General features: G+C 47.8%; 1 protein-coding gene across 50 annotated transcripts in view; it reads left to right on the top strand.

Moving 5' to 3' along the window:
* Positions 1-30: 30 nt before the first annotated feature.
* Positions 31-14186, top strand: part of MADD (MAP kinase activating death domain) — a 38948-nt gene continuing 24792 nt past the window's right edge. For 25 of the 50 annotated variants that reach the window (XM_067749110.1, XM_067749124.1, XM_067749102.1 and 22 more), the window contains exons 1-15: positions 31-170; positions 3403-3562; positions 4302-4898; positions 5310-5613; positions 6135-6266; positions 6689-6802; positions 7497-7577; positions 9416-9594; positions 9934-10169; positions 10369-10525; positions 10797-10900; positions 11509-11699; positions 12079-12203; positions 12584-12723; positions 13547-13648. In XM_067749110.1, the coding sequence (XP_067605211.1) occupies positions 3501-3562; positions 4302-4898; positions 5310-5613; positions 6135-6266; positions 6689-6802; positions 7497-7577; positions 9416-9594; positions 9934-10169; positions 10369-10525; positions 10797-10900; positions 11509-11699; positions 12079-12203; positions 12584-12723; positions 13547-13648 (2524 nt within the window). In that variant the 5' untranslated portion in view covers positions 31-170; positions 3403-3500. Of the gene's footprint in view, positions 171-3402; positions 3563-4301; positions 4899-5309; positions 5614-6134; positions 6267-6688; positions 6803-7496; positions 7578-9415; positions 9595-9933; positions 10170-10368; positions 10526-10796; positions 10901-11508; positions 11700-12078; positions 12333-12583; positions 12724-13546; positions 13649-14186 lie in introns of all 50 variants that reach the window. The other 25 variants (XM_067749091.1, XM_067749112.1, XM_067749085.1 and 22 more) reach the window with 1 other exon arrangement.

The following is a 14186-nucleotide window of genomic DNA, read 5'->3' as shown; positions in this document are numbered from 1 at the left end:
CCCTGGCCCCTCAGCCTCCCCCTCCTTCACCGAGTCGGAGTGGTACACGGCTCACGGTGCAGACGCGGAACTGGCGTGCGCTCGGAGCGGCGCCCGCGCCGAGGAGCGACTGACGCTCGGCTGCCGGGGGACGTCTGGCCGAACCCGGCCGGTCCCCCGAGGCTCGGGAGGTAGGAGGGTCCGGGCCGCTGGGGGCCCCGGAAGGGTGTTTGGGACGAGGCTCCCCGGGAGAAACGGACTCTGGGAGGAAACAGGGGCTCTAGGGCGAAGGGGCCTCTAAGGAGGCCCTAAAGGAGTGTGAGGGGGCGTAGGTCTCGAGAGGGACAGCAGGGGTCCGTAGGGAAGAGGGTGGGGCTAGAGGTGGGGGCGTCCGGGCCGCCGAGGGGGTTCGGGCTCCGAGCCTAGGCGCAGCTCGCGGCTGCAGGGCGAGATTCCTGCGGGGCTGGCGGGCGGTCCTGGTTCCGGGGCGGGGGCGGGGGAGAACTGTCCAGCAGGTGAGGGGGCGGCCAGAGCTGTCCAGCTCGGGGGCCCGAGCCGTGCTAGCCACATGGCTCGTGTGTGTGCGTGTGTATGTGCGTGAGTATATTTGTGTGCGCGCACCCGCGCGCCTTATTTTTGGTTAGGGTTTGAAAAGCACTTTTGGTTCTTTAAAAAAAAAATTTTTTTTTTTTAATTTGGTGTTTCAAAATTGGCTTGTTGGAGAGTGGAGACACCGTTCAGTTTTTCCTGCAACTGCTTCCCTCCCCATCCTCGTGCACCTCTAAATTAGTCCTCCTGTTCCTGCCCTCCCCTCTTCTCCAACCCTGTCTATTGCCTGCCTCTTTACTCTCACGCTGGACCCGTCTGTGCTGATGCGCTTGCAAGGTCACTGCCTGGGGAGGCGGTGGAGGGGAGAGAGCCTCCTGTTGTGCTCACGTCAGCAAAGATGTCATATCGCTCTCTGGTTCCTGTGGTTTTACTATGACATCCTGCCCAAAATGAGGGGCGAATCCAAAGGGTTGGTTAATGTGGCCATTTGTAAGCTGAAAAGACATAGATAATTTAAAGGTCTGTGGATGGAGTGGATGGTAGTCGTGTAGAACTTCAGCAGATAGATATGCATTTTGAGCTTGATGCCTTTGGAATATAGGGGCTAGGAACGAGGAGCTGTACGTTAGTTAAGTGTAGCTGAGGCAAGAGGCAGAGTGGGTGGATGTGAAGACAGAGTGAGTTATAGGTAATGCGAGAGAATTTAGAGTCTTCGTGAGGAGGGGAGAGGGGAGAGAATGGGAAGAAAAGCCTTGGTTATCTCTGCAATCTGAAAAACCAAAGGCAGTGGCTGTTGATGAGCTATAAGTTGAGACTAAAAATCCATCCTATCACTAGTGGCTAGAACAGTCACAAGATCTCTGGGTCCTTGTGGCTTTGGAGGGAGGTGAGCACTGTAGTGCATGATAATGATTTCAGTTTTATCAGGTGATTCTCAGTGGAGAGGGGGCTGGGATCCCACCAAGGATAGAGGCCTGATGCCTAATATATTAGAAGATGCTTCAGGTGTGATCTTTGAGATTTTTATTTGGAAAGGGCTCCTGGTTTTCAACATAAACATAGATTTTAAGGCTTAGCCTTGAGCTCTGGTCCTGTAAACTCTGTTTTATTTTAAGATACTTTGGCACTCACTAGGCATTTTCCATATAATTCTTTAGAGAATGAATTATGCTTTTACCCATCTCCCATTTCATTTCTGTGTTTCCCTCCCCTTCTCATTCTGCTTGGGAGGAGCTGAACTCTGCTCTCTAACAGTTCATACTGCAATGCCTCACGTTCTGCAGTATGCTTATGAGTCCTTAGCAGTGGAGAGTCCCAAAGGGCTTTTGGGGTGGTAGTGTTGCCTAGAAATGAGTATTTTGCAAGCCTGGGAACTTCATTTTCGTTGTGTAGAAAGGAGATATCTCTTTCAAAATCCAGAATTAAGACAAAGTGCAAACTAAAGGCACATGGGGGAGAAGATAACCTAACAATTAGTAAGTGCTATCAGTGGAAGAGGTGTCTCTGGATTCAAGGAGGATGACCTATTATGGGCATTGGCCAGCTCTGGAGTAGCAGCTGATAGCACTGTGCGGTCCCCAAGCAGGGGAGGGGCGGTGACTCTGCTATAAATAGTGCTGGAGCCAGAGTTGCTATGGAGACAAAACTGAATCCTATTACCTGCAGGTCCTCTATTGGGAGCAAGAGAAAGGAGGGAGAAGTATTTTGAGGGTTTGAGAGGTGTTGTAAATAGTTTTTTTTTTTTTTTAATAAGTAGGAGAGAAAAAAGATAGAGCTTCTCATCTACGTCAAATAGAGCCTTAAGCATACAGGGAGTGTGTACATTGTATGTATGGGAGTGCACACGGCAGCAAAGAAGAGAGTGAGGGTGTGTGTAGTGTAATGGGATTCTCTCTGTGTGTACAGTGAACAGGGTCTTAGTGTGGAGCACAGAGGGGGAATACTGGAAGCACTGAAAGTAACCTTGTCATGGAGTGAAACATTTTATTTAGAGGAGTGTATGGAGACCCAACAGGAAATAAATTACAGTTAAGACATGTAAGCTTTTTCTAATTTTTGGACTATGGCTTAGAAATTCCTCTGAGCACCTCTCCCTGTCCTTGCAGGAATACTGTTATTTCTGCATCTAATTCTTCATCTTTGTAAGATAAAGAAGGACAAGGCCTCATCTGTGTATATTGTATTACTAATTCGAATCCTGGGACCAGAATATAAGTGGAAGACTGTGATTCAGCACCAAGGGCAGAGCTAGTAGCAGTAGCCACTGGGCCCCTTTCTTGCTTGAAGAGGGGAGAAAAATGGTTTAGATGAAGCAATTGGGGCATAGATATTCTTCATTTGAGAACGCATGGGGTAGAGTAGCCAGCTGTTGTTACTGTCTGAGTGCAATTAACTGTATAGACTATGTGGTAATTTCACATCAAGCTGAATGCAGAATGTTGGAACAGAGAATAATTAGGTTTCCACCTAGAGCTAGGAGTGCAGATTAGTTCTGATTAGAGAGTCTGGTTTGATTCTGATCCACCCTGGAGCAGTCCTGAAAGTGACTTAATTTTTGTTATCATAATAACTGAGTCCAGATTAGACTGACTAGGCCTGTTTTTCAGAAACAGAAACAGCCCCAGGGGTGAGGCTGGAAATGAGCTGGTTTGTAGGGACGGAGAGGTGAGCCATTATTTATCCTACTTCTTGACATTTGACTCTGTGAGCTCATAAGCCTGGACAGAGCTCTAGGCTAGGAAAAGTGTCATGTTCTCCTATCTTTAGTACTAAAATGGAAGATCTTCTGACCTATGTCCCTGGCTGGGATGAAGCTGAGAGGGATGAGTCCCTTAGGCACAGCAATGGATCTTATCAGTACTTTTTTCCTATTAGACTTGGATTTTCAGATTATATCAGAATTCCTCCTGGGAACATTGATTCCATGCTTGGTGCCTTGAAGTTTCTCTGAGATGAACTGATGAATCGGAACCATGGTGCAAAAGAAGAAGTCCTGTCCTCGGTTACTTGACTACCTAGTGATCGTAGGGGCCAGGTAACCAAGAAGTGACTGATTTTTGTCTTGTCATCCGGGATAGCCACAAAATCTGTGATGATTTCCCTTCCCCGTTTCCACGTTGCTTTGCGTATCTCATTCTTCCCCATCCCCCCACCCCCCCCACCGCACCATGTAGCACATGGGATCTTAGTTCCCTGACCAGGGATTGAACCCTTGCCCCCTGCATTGGAAGCACAGAGTCTTAACCTGTGGGAAGGTTAAGGGAAGCCCTGCATATCTCATTCTTCTTCTATTATTTCACCCTGATGGGAACCTTGCTGCCAGTAAGGGAAACAAAACAGGTAGATTGAGAGTGTTGGCCTGGAGGAACAGAGACAGAGCAAAACTCTGCTCTTAACTAACGTTTTTGTGATTTTGAGCAAATATACTCTATACACTTCAGTTTCCTTATTTCGTACAAAGGAAAAGTACATTGTGCTCCTTCTCTCTCTACATATGCTGTTTTGGGAATTCATTAGCTAATACACCTTGAAAGATGCTAGTCATCTCAAAGTGTTAGTGATAATTTTATTGTCGCCATTTTCCTTTTATTTCAGGGTGGGCATCTTCATGGCAGCACAGACCTCATTTAGCCTACAGCTAAATGTGGCATGTTTTCCAAGGTCCGGCAGCTAGGTTTCTTTATCCAAAAGAGCATTTATTTCTTGACTGTGGTTAAAATTTGAAAGAGCGTTCTGTGCCTTCAGACTGCTGAATTTGTCTTTCTGTTCTCCAGGCACCCGAGCAGTGATAGCGTGGCCCAGACTCCAGAACTGCTACGGCGATACCCATTAGAGGATCACGCCGAATTTCCCCTGCCCCCGGATGTCGTGTTCTTCTGCCAGCCGGAGGGCTGCCTGAGTGTGCGACAACGGCGCATGAGCCTGCGCGAGGACACCTCTTTTGTCTTCACTCTCACCGACAAGGACACCGGAGTCACGCGTTATGGCATCTGTGTTAACTTCTACCGCTCCTTCCAAAAGCGCGTGCCTAAGGAAAAGGGGGAGGCCGGGGCAGGGTCCCGTGGGAAGGAAGGACCCCATGCCACCTGCATCTCAGAAGAGGTTGGCACCGAGAGCTTGGAGAGTGGCCCGTCCCTGCAGCCTCCCAGTGCCGACTCTACCCCGGATGTGAACCAGTCTCCTCGGGGCAAACACCGGGCCAAGGCGGAGAGCCGTTCCCGCAACAGCACTCTGACGTCCCTGTGTGTGCTCAGCCATTACCCCTTCTTCTCCACCTTCCGGGAGTGTCTGTACACCCTCAAACGCCTGGTGGACTGCTGTAGTGAGCGACTGCTGGGCAAGAAACTGGGCATCCCTCGAGGCATACAAAGGTACGGTTCTCTGCTGATGCTCAGAAGAGAGGGGCGGCATCTAGAGTTGAGGTGTCATTGGCTTGTGAGGGGCGTAGGAATTTTCCTCTAAAGCCTGAGGTCCTTCAGACCTCCTTAAGCACTTTGTGTTAGTCCGTGCTAAGCAGAAGACTACTGCAGAGTTAGACTTCCTTCCATGATCGTGTTTGGAGTGATGCTGAGGAGTTTGGTGTTTCATGATGGGCAGGACGATGAGTCTTGCTGTGTATACATTTTTGCCCTTGTCATTATTCGTATGTATACCCTGTGATCCTAGCTGAGACCAAAGGGTGGGCTCCTCCAGTTTCTGTCATTAGACCCTCTATGGCTGGGCTGCAGTGGGGTGTCGGCTCCTAGTGCTTATGCGTCTGTTTCCTGCTGTCTGCTGCTCAGGGACACCATGTGGCGCATCTTTACTGGGTCGTTGTTAGTGGAGGAGAAGTCAAGTGCCCTTCTGCACGACCTTCGAGAGATTGAGGCCTGGATCTATCGATTGCTGCACTCCCCAGTACCCGTCTCAGGGCAGAAGCGAGTGGACATTGAGGTCCTGCCCCAGGAGCTCCAGCAAGCTCTGACGTTTGCGCTTCCAGACCCCTCTCGATTCACCCTAGTGGATTTCCCACTGCACCTTCCCTTGGAACTTCTGGGTGTGGATGCCTGTCTTCAGGTGCTAACCTGCATCCTGTTAGAGCACAAGGTGAGAGGGCCAGCTTTCTAGACTGTTCTAGGGAAAGGGCTTTGAAATGTGGCAGAGGCTAGACCCATGAGTTCTCTGAGGATAGGGACTACATCTTTTGCATCATTTTGTCTCCAGGAGATAACACGATACCAGGTATACAACAGGTACTCAGTTGGTGTGGGTTGAATTAAGGTACTAGTATCGTGTGGGATATATTCAGAGGGCTTGACACTCATTTGAATTCTTCTTAACTATACCAGCCTGATTCTCTGAAAATTTCAGTCGTTCTGTTCCAATGAGTGACCCTGGAATTTGGGGGTACAAGAACTAGGATGACAAGGAGTGATTCAAGGGAGAATTATTGCAGTGCTTGCGCTGGGAGGCGGCAGGCAGGATGGGGTGTGAGGCAGTGATAAGTGTGGAAACTAAGCTCCCAGAGCCGTAGACTTGGTGAAACAGAAACTAAATTGTAGTGTGGGAAGCAGTTTTCTCACAGACCTTCTCCTGTCGGGTAACCCTTGTGGTGTGGCTCGTTGCAGGTGGTGCTGCAGTCCCGAGACTACAACGCACTCTCCATGTCTGTGATGGCATTTGTGGCAATGATTTATCCCTTGGAGTATATGTTTCCTGTTATTCCACTGCTGCCCACCTGCATGGCGTCTGCAGAACAGGTGAGTCTCAAGGTGTCTTCTGGCTTTGTCACCTCTGTTCTAACTCTGTCCAGCTCTGAGGGCGAAGGCTCAATGCCCAGAGAAGTTGTAAATCAGTACTTGTCCTGAATTCCTTGTTATAACTTATTTGTCTACAAAATCTGAACTGATCTGGTGGCAAAACCTATGCTATTTATGTTTTTTATTTATCACAGTTAATATAATGATTATAGGCTGCTGGCTACACCACTGCAGGTGCTACATAATATGTAGAATATGCACTATTACTTTTCTAAAATCTGAAAAATTCTGAACTTTGAAACACGTCTACCTTCAAGGATTTGGAAGAGGGATTGTGGACCTGCGTTTTCCTTATCTAGAAAAATCGTGACTCAATATGTGATCTCAGTTGGTTTTGGTTTTGTTTCTTGTCTTTTCCACAGCTGCTGTTGGCTCCGACGCCGTACATCATCGGCGTCCCTGCCAGCTTCTTCCTCTACAAACTGGACTTCAAAATGCCTGACGACGTGTGGCTAGTGGATCTGGACAGCAGTAGGGTGAGGCTCTTTGCTGAGGCATTGTAGGGTCTAGAATAGGATTGTGTTCTCTTTTTCTAGATTACTCCCAGGAAGTTCCTAAGTTTGTGGGTGATTGCTGTTATGAGACTCATTGAAACAACTTTTTAAAAAATACTGCTTTTACTTTATTGGCTTAATAAGCCTTGGTTAGGACTCAAAGAATTATAAGATTTAGTTTTGCTGGAGTTAAATGCTTCCCCACATCTTCCAAGAGCAGTAGGGCAGTTGTGGTTGCAGGATCATTACTGTGGTGTAGGTCATCTAATGGCTTTCTGGGAGTGTAGTTTCTAGTAAGAAACGGCAGACTTTAAAAAAGTATATTAACATTCTGCAGTGTGAGTACATTCAAACTTTGGTAGGTAGCCCTTATATGTGTTCATTGTAAGACTTCAGAAAATGCAAATAAGTATAAAGAAGTCAGTAAAAACTATGATCCTATTATCTAGAGATAGTCACCAATAACATTTAGGTATAATATTTCCTTTCAGGTGTGTATAGGTGTCATATACGTGTGTATGTGTGTATTTTATATGTGTGTATATAATATATGTGTTTGCATATATATAATAATACCGTATATATAACTTCCTATTCTTGTTACTTACCTTTATGTAAGAGAAACTTTGGAGCAGCTAATTCTAAGGTCATGCCTTTTATCTTTCTTCTGGTGCAGGTGATTGCCCCCACCAATGCAGAAGTGCTACCTATCCTTCCAGAACCAGAATCACTAGAGTTGAAAAAACATTTAAAACAGGTAGGTGAAGAAGGAAGAAAAGAAAAGAAAAGCAAGCACCTATAGGACTGCTGTAGGCAGACAGCTCTTATTGTAAGAGCCAGTTTCCTTTCAGACTTCAAGTGGAGTAGATTTTCTTAGCCTTGGGTGGGCTTAAAAGGAGATGTATCCCATTTCTGGGTTGCAGGGTGAATCTCAGAAAGGGCTTTTTACATTCCTTTTAATTCCCTGTGTGCCCCCTCCCACCCTCTCATCCTTGTAATGCTGTATAAAACAGCCCTTCACTTTCTGCTGCTTGTCCCATCTGCCATTCTTAATGGCCTTGGAGCATTCTCTCAGTGTTACAGGAGGGAGTCAGTAGTTTGGATAATCTGGCTCCTTTTATGGTTTCCTCTTGAATTGATCTGGTCCCTATAGAATCATTTCTTCAAAAATTCCTTTCTCTGAGTAAAAACCCTTAAATACATTTTTCATTAATTGATTTTCTTCTTCTTCTGCATGCTGAACACAGTACCTGAAGGTAAAGTGTGATGAGGCCCTGGTCCTCTGCGCTGCTGTATGTGTTATGTAGGACCACCAGTAGATAGCTCTGTATTTCTTTTTAGGAATCTGTCATTTGAAGGGTCTTCAGGAATCTCTGTCTGTGTTGTCTCAGTTCTTAGAAATACCTCTAGGTGGGGATTTCCCTGGTGGTGCGGCGGTTAAGAATCCGCCTGCCTGTGCAGGGGATGCGGGTTCGAGCCCTGGTCCAGGAAGATCCCACATGCCACGGAGCAGCTAAGCCCGTGTGCCACACCTACTGGGCCTGAGCTGTAGAGCCCACGAGCCACGACTGCTGAGCCCACGTGCCACAGCTACTGAAGCCTGTGCGCCTAGAGCCTGTGCTCAGCAACAAGAGAAGCCACCGCGATGAGAAGCCTGCGCACCACAACTAGAGAAAGCCCGCACGCAGCAATGAAGACCCAACGCAGCCATAAATAAATAAATAAATAAATAATTTTTTTAAAAAAAGAAGAAAGAAATACCTCTAGGTGAAATCTGTTTGGATATAAATGGGTGATTTTTGTATTATCCTTCTCTCTTTTTCACTTGCTTCATCACTACTGATGTAATATGATATCTTGTTACTGCAGAGTCCCGGTGAGGATTGCAAGTTCAGAAAGTTCTCTAGCTGTCTTCCTTTGCTGTGTTTTTCATTCTTGATGATTGCTTTAGTATGACTAATGAGATGGAGAGGTTGATATATGATATTGGAGTTTAAATGTTTGTAGGAGCTAAGATTTGGGGGCTCACAGATCCTGTATCCTGACCCCTGTTACTCAAAGTGTGGTCCACGAACCAGCAGCATTAGCCTCACCTGGGCTTGTTAAAAGGGCAGAATCACCTCAAGTATATTGAATCAGAATCTGCATTGTAACAACATCCCCAGGTGATTCCTATGCTCATTAACATTTAAGAAACACTGCTGGGCTAGGCCAGTGGTTTTCAAACTGCCCCACGGAGCCGCTGAGGGTTGATTTAGGTTGGGACCCCCGAGCATATGAGGCTCTGGGTTCCTTATGTCCTTCAGAGGAGCTTTACTTTTACATGTTTCGATTGTTTATACTTCTACGTAGATTTCAATTGAAAAACAAGATTTTGTAGCTAAAACAAATTTGAAAACTGTTGCCTCGGACTTCAGGTTTAGATCGTTGCCTTGAGTCAGATTGGCTTAAGCTGAAGATTTCATAATTCAGATTGTTTTCTAAAGGTTAAAATATTTGGATTTTTGTTTCAAAGGTGAAGGTTCTTTTCTAGGAATTGAGATTGGCTGGCTGCCCCAGAAATCTGCCGTCTCTGAGGGACTTATTGTTCCGCAGGCCCTCGCCAGCATGAGTCTCAACACCCAGCCCATCCTCAATCTGGAGAAATTCCACGAAGGCCAGGAGATCCCTCTTCTCTTGGGAAGGCCTTCTAATGACCTGCAGTCTACACCTTCCACTGAATTCAACCCACTCATCTATGGCAACGACGTGGATTCTGTGGATGTCGCAACCAGGTACAGCCAAGCCATCCCCACAGTCACAAGCTCTTAAGAGGGTCTCTGCTCATTCAGTGACCTTGGGGCAGATTACCTCCCTGAGCCAGAGGTTCTTTATGTATACAATGTATATAATATTTGGTTACATTTGCCACCTCAGTAAAAGCAAACAGAAGAAATAATCATACTCGCAGGCCTCTTGGACCTCGTGTGAAGAAGGGGATTGATGATTCTTTAAGATACCTCTCCCCTTGCTGTTGGAAGCCCGTGAAAGGATGACTGTGGGAGGTAGTCTGAGGCCTCCTTGCTCTGCAGGGCGAGGGACTCAGGTCATCTCACCATCCCCTTCTTCCCCAGAGTGGCCATGGTCCGTTTCTTCAACTCCCCCAACGTGCTGCAGGGCTTTCAGATGCACACGCGTACCCTGCGTCTCTTCCCCCGGCCCGTGGTGGCTTTCCAAGCTGGCTCCTTTCTAGCCTCACGTCCCCGGCAGACTCCTTTTGCTGAGAAACTGGCCAGGACTCAGGCTGTGGAGTACTTTGGAGAATGGATCCTCAACCCCACCAACTATGCCTTTCAGCGGATTCACAACAGTGAGTCCACCTACCTCTGCTTTGCCCCTCCTTCTGCGTTTGTCCTCCTGATGGCTCTTCCCTTTGCTTTTTCCCTTTCTAATCTTCCACCTGCCCCTGCCATTCTGATTTTGCCTTAGACTTTTTCCCACCTTTCTTTTAGGTTTTGCTTGATTTTTTCCCTTATTGCTGACTCTCTCCTTTTTTCCTCCATGGGTAGACACATTCGATCCAGCCCTGATAGGCGACAAGCCGAAGTGGTACACCCACCAGCTGCAGCCTGTCCACTATCGAGTGTATGACAGCAGTTCCCACCTGGCCGAGGCGCTGAGCGTGCCGCCGGAGCACGACTCTGACTCTGACCCTACTGATGACAGGTGAGCAGCCCCTTATGGCAGCAAGACAGTTCTTGAAGTCTAAGAGGCTCTTGCTAGCCGTTATTTAGCACAATTGCAGAATTTCATAGGATTTAGACATCAGTCCTTGAAGCCTTGGGTTATATTTTGGTTGATTGTTTTGCGTTAGTTTCCTTATTTTATCTTGCTCCCTGGCCTTGAGTTAAGAGTGCTCCTCTGTTTATTTTTCCTAATGCTGATTCTCCTCCCTGCCCCTTCTTTCTGTTTTATTTTTTTGCTCTTCACTCTGCAGCGGCAGTGATAGTATGGATTATGATGACTCAAGCTCTTCTTACTCTTCCCTTGGTGACTTTGTCAGTGAGATGATGAAATGTGACATCAATGGTGATACTCCTAGTAAGTGTACTTGGAGAAATTGGCCAGCTTGGGACAGGGTTTGGGGTTCTGTGATGGTATGGTCTGTACCTGCCATCCTTGTTGTTGTTTTTTTTTAATTAAAAAAATTTTTTTAAATGAATTTTTAATTGGAGTATACTTTTTTTTATTTTTTATTTTATTTTATCTTTTTGGCTGCATTGGGTCTTCATTGCCACGTTGGCTGGGCTTTCTCTAGATACGGCGAGCGGGGGCTGCTCTTCGTTGCGGTGCGCAGGCTTCTCATCGCGGTGGCTTCTCTTGTCGCGGAGCACAGGCTCTAGGCGCACAGGCTTTAGTAGTTGCAGCACGTGAGCTCAGTAGTTGTGGCTCGAGGGCTTAGTAGTTGTGGCTCGCGGGCTCTAGAGCTCAGGCTCAGTAGTTGTGGGCGCATGGGCTTAGTTGCTCCGTGGCATGTGGAATCTTCCCGGACCAGGGATCGAACCCATGTCCCCTGCATTGGCAGGCGGATTCTTAACGACTGCGCCACCAGGGAAGTCCTTGGAGTATAGTTGGTTTACTATGTTGTATTAGTTTCTACTGTACAGCAAAGTGAATCAGCCATACACATAATCCTTGGGTTTTGGCAGACGTGGATCCTCTGACACACGCGGCACTGGGGGATGCCAGTGAGGTAGCTATTGATGAGCTGCAGAGCCAGAAGGAAGCAGAGGAACCTGGCCCAGACAGCGAGAACTCTCAGGAAAACCCCCCTCTGCGTTCCAGCTCCAGCACCACCGCCAGCAGTAGCCCCAGCACCGTTATCCATGGAACCAGTTCTGTACGTGAGGACTTGGAGGAGTGGATAAGGGAGGACTGTTACTTGGGACATGGGCCTCAGCTCTGTTAGGAAAGCTAGGATGAAGCTATTCAATTAATTTACTACTTTCTCCACATTTCCCCCTTCTTCCTCTCCGTAGATCCTATAGTTTAGAGCCTGTGAGATACAGTTTGACCCCAGAAGGACATCCAGCTTTGTTCAGGGGTTAGCCGAGATCCCCTTTGCATAATTTGTGGAGATAGAGAACAGGGGTATAACAAAGATCTTTTCTCACAGCTACCCCTTAGGCTAGCAACCTGACAGGCCTGGGTTGAACTGAGAACATAGGAAGGCATCACAGGGCACCAGGTGACTCCTTTCTATTTAATATGTCCCCTAGGAACCTGCCGACTCAACGGAGATGGATGATAAGGCAGCGGTAGGCGTCTCCAGGTCCCTCCCCAGCGTGCCTCCCAGCATTGGCAAAGCGAACGTGGACAGGCGTCAGACAGAAACTGGAGAGGGGTCAGTGCGCCGGCGAACCTATGATAATCCATACTTCGAGCCCCAGTATGGCTTTCCCCCTGAGGAAGATGATGCTGAGCAGGGGGAAGGTTACACTCCCCGATTCAGCCAACATGTCAGTGGCAGTCGGTGAGAGCCTGGGGTTGCCTTCTAGATGGGTGACTGAAGGACCTCACTACAGTGGACCCTGGGCGAGGGTTAACCAGAAAGTCTGAGCAGTCTGAAGGCTCTCATGGTCCCGCGTCCCCAGAGGGTCGTGCTTTGATCTAGGCATTTAGAAACTGTGGGGAGGGAGAGGTGACCGCAGTGTAGCATCAGGCCCACACGCCCAAGATGAGGTACCCCTGCCTGGGGCTTATAGGCGCCACTGTGCATTCAAGGGCTCAAAAGCTGCTGCGGCCCAACAGCTTGAAACTGGCAAGTGACTCAGATGCAGAGTCAGACTCTCGAGCGAGCTCGCCCACCTCCACCGTCTCCAACAACAGCACTGAGGGCTTCGGGGGCATCATGTCTTTTGCCAGTAAGTGCCTTCAGCTCTCTCACGCTTCTGTCCCATCTTCGCTCCAGCAGGGCCTGACCACGGCAGGTATGGCTTAGAGCTTCAGATATAGGGCTGGGTTGGCATTATCGAGCTCCGGATAAGGTCGTTTGGGTGATACTGAATAAGGTATTTTCAGGGGAGGTCAACGAAGAACAGGGACAGATTAGTCGTTATCTTTATACCTGGAGGTTTTAGTCTGTTTCAGGTAAGACAGCTAGCTGTTAACTGAAAAATAATCATTATATTAAAAATCATACACTTGTACATATATTTTGTGGAAATACTCTGGTCAGATTTGACTTGGGTATATATCTAATATCTTCTTTGCCTGGGAAAGGACTTTTTCATCAACGCGCCTTGAAATCTATGTGACATTGACTTGTGCGTAGAGAAAATTACCAGAAATGAGGGGTGGTGTCAGTTAAAGACTAAAGACAGACTAGGGACCGGAGAAAGCCGACATGGGGGATAATTGTGATGGTGAGTTTAGAAGCCCAGGAGGGACAGCACCCACATCAGCCCGGAAGCGCGTTAACTGCCGGCGTTCATGCTGGGTCAGCAGTAGAGGAGAGACTTGGATGTTATCGTGGGAAGCCGTCAGAGAAAGTTGTTACTGGGTTAGGAGCAGTCCTGGCAGTGGCCCCCTTTGTTTGCCCCGGCGTGATCCTTTCTCAGCGAGGTCAGAGGTTCTGGGATTGCATTTGAAAAGGAGGAGGGCGAAGAGGATGATACGGTCATTGGAGCATAATGCTCTGATTCTTTATCCCTCTGACTCAGTGCTCTCCCTCGCTCCCCTTGACAGGCAGTCTGTATCGGAACCACAGTACGAGCTTCAGTCTTTCAAATCTCACACTGCCTACCAAAGGAGCGCGAGAGAAAACCACGCCCTTCCCCAGTCTGAAAGGTAACTCCAGCCCTCCTTTTGCCCAACCAAGATCCTCTGGGAAATGTTTCAGGCCTGTGGGTGCTTGTCAGGAGCCCCATGTATGAAGAATCCTTTGGTCCGGCCATTGCCTCTCATATCGCTTCCCATGGCTTTCACTGCACATCATGAGTTCTCGCTGGTTTTCAGATGGAAAACTGTCTTTTGTAGCTAAAGAGAAGGCCCTGTTATATCATATAGGATAATGGCAACTGGGGGATTACTGCTGCTTCTGGGGGGAACCTTTGTCAGAGGCACGTAATTAACACAGGGCTCATCAGCTGCCACCAGTCATCTGCCAGGTTCCTACCGCGTGAACTTAGGACAAACTCCGTCCTAAAGAGCTGGCCCCCCAGGGAATGGTTGTGAAGAGCCTGGCAGTTTTATAGAGTCAAGAAGCCTCTTACTTTGGCTTCATGTCAACTTAGGCCCTATGAATGGGCCTGATAGCATTGGTTGGCTTCTAGGGGCAATTAAGACCTTATTTGATTTTCGTTTTGTGATCTCTGACAGTTTGAAG

This window comes from Pseudorca crassidens, chromosome 9 (genome assembly GCF_039906515.1).
Source record: "Pseudorca crassidens isolate mPseCra1 chromosome 9, mPseCra1.hap1, whole genome shotgun sequence".
NCBI lineage: Eukaryota > Metazoa > Chordata > Mammalia > Artiodactyla > Delphinidae > Pseudorca > Pseudorca crassidens.
This window is presented reverse-complemented; position numbering and strand designations above follow the sequence as displayed.